Source organism: Pinus tabuliformis, chromosome 6 (genome assembly GCF_031772625.1).
Source record: "Pinus tabuliformis cultivar Carrire ecotype Pingquan chromosome 6, CPIR1, whole genome shotgun sequence".
Taxonomy (NCBI): Eukaryota; Viridiplantae; Streptophyta; class Pinopsida; order Pinales; family Pinaceae; genus Pinus; species Pinus tabuliformis.
Window position 1 is genome coordinate 622,527,125 of NC_142292.1, and position 3,510 is coordinate 622,530,634.

The 3,510-nt window shown below is 35.3% G+C and overlaps 1 protein-coding gene across 1 annotated transcript; it reads left to right on the forward strand.

The window, feature by feature from the left end:
- Positions 1 to 1,710: 1,710 nt before the first annotated feature.
- Positions 1,711 to 2,991, forward strand: LOC149260130 (bidirectional sugar transporter SWEET3b-like). Its single transcript, XM_089456798.1, has 5 exons — positions 1,711 to 1,760; positions 1,859 to 2,081; positions 2,203 to 2,364; positions 2,500 to 2,622; positions 2,776 to 2,991. The coding sequence occupies exons 1-5, from the start codon at positions 1,711 to 1,713 to the stop codon at positions 2,989 to 2,991; spliced, it is 774 nt and encodes a 257-aa protein (XP_089312924.1).
- The last annotated feature ends 519 nt before the right edge of the window (positions 2,992 to 3,510 follow it).

Below are 3,510 nucleotides of genomic sequence, written 5' to 3' on the forward strand. Positions count from 1 at the left end.
CTAAAAGCGACTTTTTTAATGGAAGTAAAGATAGTTGTTATAACACTATGATCTATTGTTCTTATATGATATGATATTTAATTTAGTATTTAAGTCCTTTAAAAACATATGAACTTTATTTTTTTTCAAAAGCAAGTGCCTTTATTTATTGGAGTTCTTTTCAATGGGCCCTCTTATGCATGAAAACTTTAGACTTTAAATGGAGCTTTTGTGCACGACAAAGTTTATAGGGGCAAAGATATATCATGAGAGTTGGGCTCATGGTCATTTAAACTGTCAAAAATGACTATTTAGTTGTATACATAGATATTTGATATCACATAATCTACAACATTGTTTTCCAACAAGTCGTTAGGTTAAATATCATATGAATCATATGAAGCTTTATGTATCCATGATAGTGGTAGAGCGTCACATGTTTCTAATTTTCTACTTAATTCAATTTGGAAAAAATGATCAACAATATCCCTATTTCAATACTTTTCTGTAAATTATTAAGTCTTAAGAATTAGATTGCTTGATTAGTTAACTAAAACAAAATCCTTATCTAACCATAAAAAATTAAGTTTAAAATCATGGACTAAAATAATAAATTAGTTAATTATAGTTCTAACAATATAGTTTTCTATTTAAAAAAAATAGTTTTATTTTCTAAATTATAATTATTTTATTCTTAAATTTATTAAATAATTTTTACGTAAAACAGTTGTTGGAGGCTGCATTTAAACCGTAGAGGAAAAAGCACCTCCGACATATTTTAATACTGAAGGGAATCACAGAGGAAAGATTCAAACTTAAAAGAGATGCCCAAGAGCGTTTCATTGGCAATTTGGCATATACAGGTAGGCGAAGTGTGCGAATAAAAATTTACGGAATGCTTCTTAGTTACAACTAAACCGACAAAACCATGTGGACACACTTTTTAAAGTCTGAAATGAATACCAGGTACCTATGAGGCAAAATAGAGGAAATATTGAAATAGAGAGATGCCCTGAGAACCGTTCTTATATATGTGGAAAAAGTAAGATGACCCGGGGCATATGCGGTCATTAACAAAAGCAAAGATGGTGACACCTTCTGAATACAAAATTACTAATTCTCTGCATGCCTGTGGGATAGGAATATACATTGTGTGGTTGTCAACAGTTTCCAGGAAGGCATGAAATGCATTTGCAGACGTACGATCAACCAAAAACCATTTGAATAACATGTACTTTTCTCTTTGTTTAATGTGCTAAAAATCTACTTTCTCGTGCTGCATGACGTTTTTTGCATCAGCGTCCAGCAAGTGAGAGAATATTAGTGCAGACACAGAGAGAAAGCAAAGTAAATTGCAAGTGATGAAAGGGGTATAAGTATACACCCACCCTCTCATAGTTGTATGCCCATACTGCAAATGCTGTAAGCACAAGACTTGCGCCAACTCCCCGCTGAGAGGCATTGTTTTTTTCTTGTTGTCCAAGTGACGCTAGTAAAAAACTCAGCGTTGAGAACAAAGAAATGATGAACAACTTCATACGCTTGGGTGTTGGAATTTTAGGTCTCTCAGCGCCACTAAATCCCTAATATTAAGCTGTGCCTAAGTCCTCTATAATCATAGATATGAATTTCTTTTTTTACAGATCATATCAAACCTATTTTTTTTTGCATTTTAGATAGTTGTTAATGAACTAAAATGTTAATCATGTCCACTGATTTCTCTGATTCGGCATGGACATTACAGGAAGTGCTTTTGCTTTGCTCATGTATGGCGCGCCAATGTGAGTATTGTGTGCAAGATTCTAAAATTCAACTAGGAATAAAGCACCATACTGGTTATAGGGCTAATTTGATATTTTTTTGTGATATTGGTGAACAGTACAACATTCAAGAGGGTGATAGAAAAGAGAAGTACAGAGAGCTTTTCGGGGTTACCATACACAATAGCGCTCTTCAATTGTCTTCTCTATACGTTCTATGGGTCCCCTCTGATCAGCAACGGGTGGGATAACATTGTAGTTATGGTTGTCAATGGCATTGGCCTCCTTATCGAGTGCTGCTTTGTTTGTATCTATCTTATATTTGCTCCACCTAAACCCAAGGTAAAATATTGGAATTTCAGTATATTACCTCTGATATAACTAGAAACTGAAGAGACGACTGGGTAAAACTAATGCAATCTGGAGGGAATGCACTTACTGTCTCTCTCTATAATTGTTGCAGAAGAAAATGGCCGGGATGGTCGCCTGTGCGTTGATGCTGTTTGGGGCTATTGCGATAGCTTCATTTTGTGCTGTAAGTGACCACAAGCATATGAAGGTGCTTGTAGGAACTGCAGGAATGGTAGCGACTGTTATTCTCTACGCTTCACCGTTATCCGTAATTGTAAGCTTTACATTGCTCTGTTCAATTTTCATAATTATTAAAAAATCTCGGAAGGCTCAGCAGCTTTCAGCATCGATTATTGGTACTGACAGTGGCTATTGTAAATGTCTTTTAACTGTGCTTATTACCATTCAGAGAATGGTAATCCGAACGAAGAGCGTGGAATTCATGCCGAGCTTCTATTTCTCGTTGTTCGCGTTCCTGGGAAGTGTGCTGTGGATGGTGTATGGCTCTCTCAGCAGAGATATTGTCATCATGGTAATATAATTAATAAATTGTTGTTACCAGTTTATACGATGAAATTCACGTGATCACTTTATATGACCCAACCATATCGCGCAGTAAGAACCGTTAATTTGAAACTACGGCTAAGTGGTTTGTTGCTTTGTGTGTACTTCATATTTTGCGCAGGCACCAAATTTTGTTGGAGTGCCGTTGGGGTTGGCTCAGATGGTTTTATACTGCTTTTATCGCAACAAAAAGAGCCCACGTGTTGAAGATGCAAAACTAGTGGATGGAGGGCAGCGGTTGGAACCGAGAAAGGAGAAATGCGAGGAAAAGAGGGAAGAGGACAAAGGAAAATACCAATCCAAGGAACAAGACATCGAAATGCAGTTGAAAGTGTGAACAGTGGCAGGAGTGAAACACGATTCTTTGCAATCTGCATGTTCATTATGATCCGCACATTTGAAGTATGCGTCCGTATCGAATTATTCCATCTGTCATCACTGTTTGTTCCATCCGCCATTACTGTTTATACCTGTAACTTCCGAAAAATATAAAAAAATTCCACACATATATACATTCTGCAAGAAAAATTGTGCCCCAAATTTCTATATGAAGAGGAGATGTTTAGAAACACAAATTTTAAATTTGTGAAAGTGCTAGTCACAAATTTCTCATTTCTCGTGCTCTCGTTACCTTAGTTGGTCAATTAGTTTAATTCAAATCTGAAATTTGAATATAATTTATTAGAGTAACTCCAAAATAAGGTTTATTAAAACACTTATATTTTAGAATTGAAGTGTTAGGAATCTTTAAAATACCATATACTAAAGTAGCTTCTTATTAGTTTACTAAGGGAATTAAAACATTAAACATAAAGGCATATATGACAATGTTTAGACGATTAATTTATTTTTCATT

Bases quoted from the DNA above. Each gene is read 5' to 3' on its own strand.
- LOC149260130 (XM_089456798.1), top strand. From the start codon at position 1,711: ATGGACATTACAGGAAGTGCTTTTGCTTTGCTCATGTATGGCGCGCCA. The intron at 2,082-2,202 runs GTAAAATATTGG...TAATTGTTGCAG, and splicing joins TTGCTCCACCTAAACCCAAG to AAGAAAATGGCCGGGATGGT. The intron at 2,365-2,499 runs GTAAGCTTTACA...ATTACCATTCAG, and splicing joins CTTCACCGTTATCCGTAATT to AGAATGGTAATCCGAACGAA.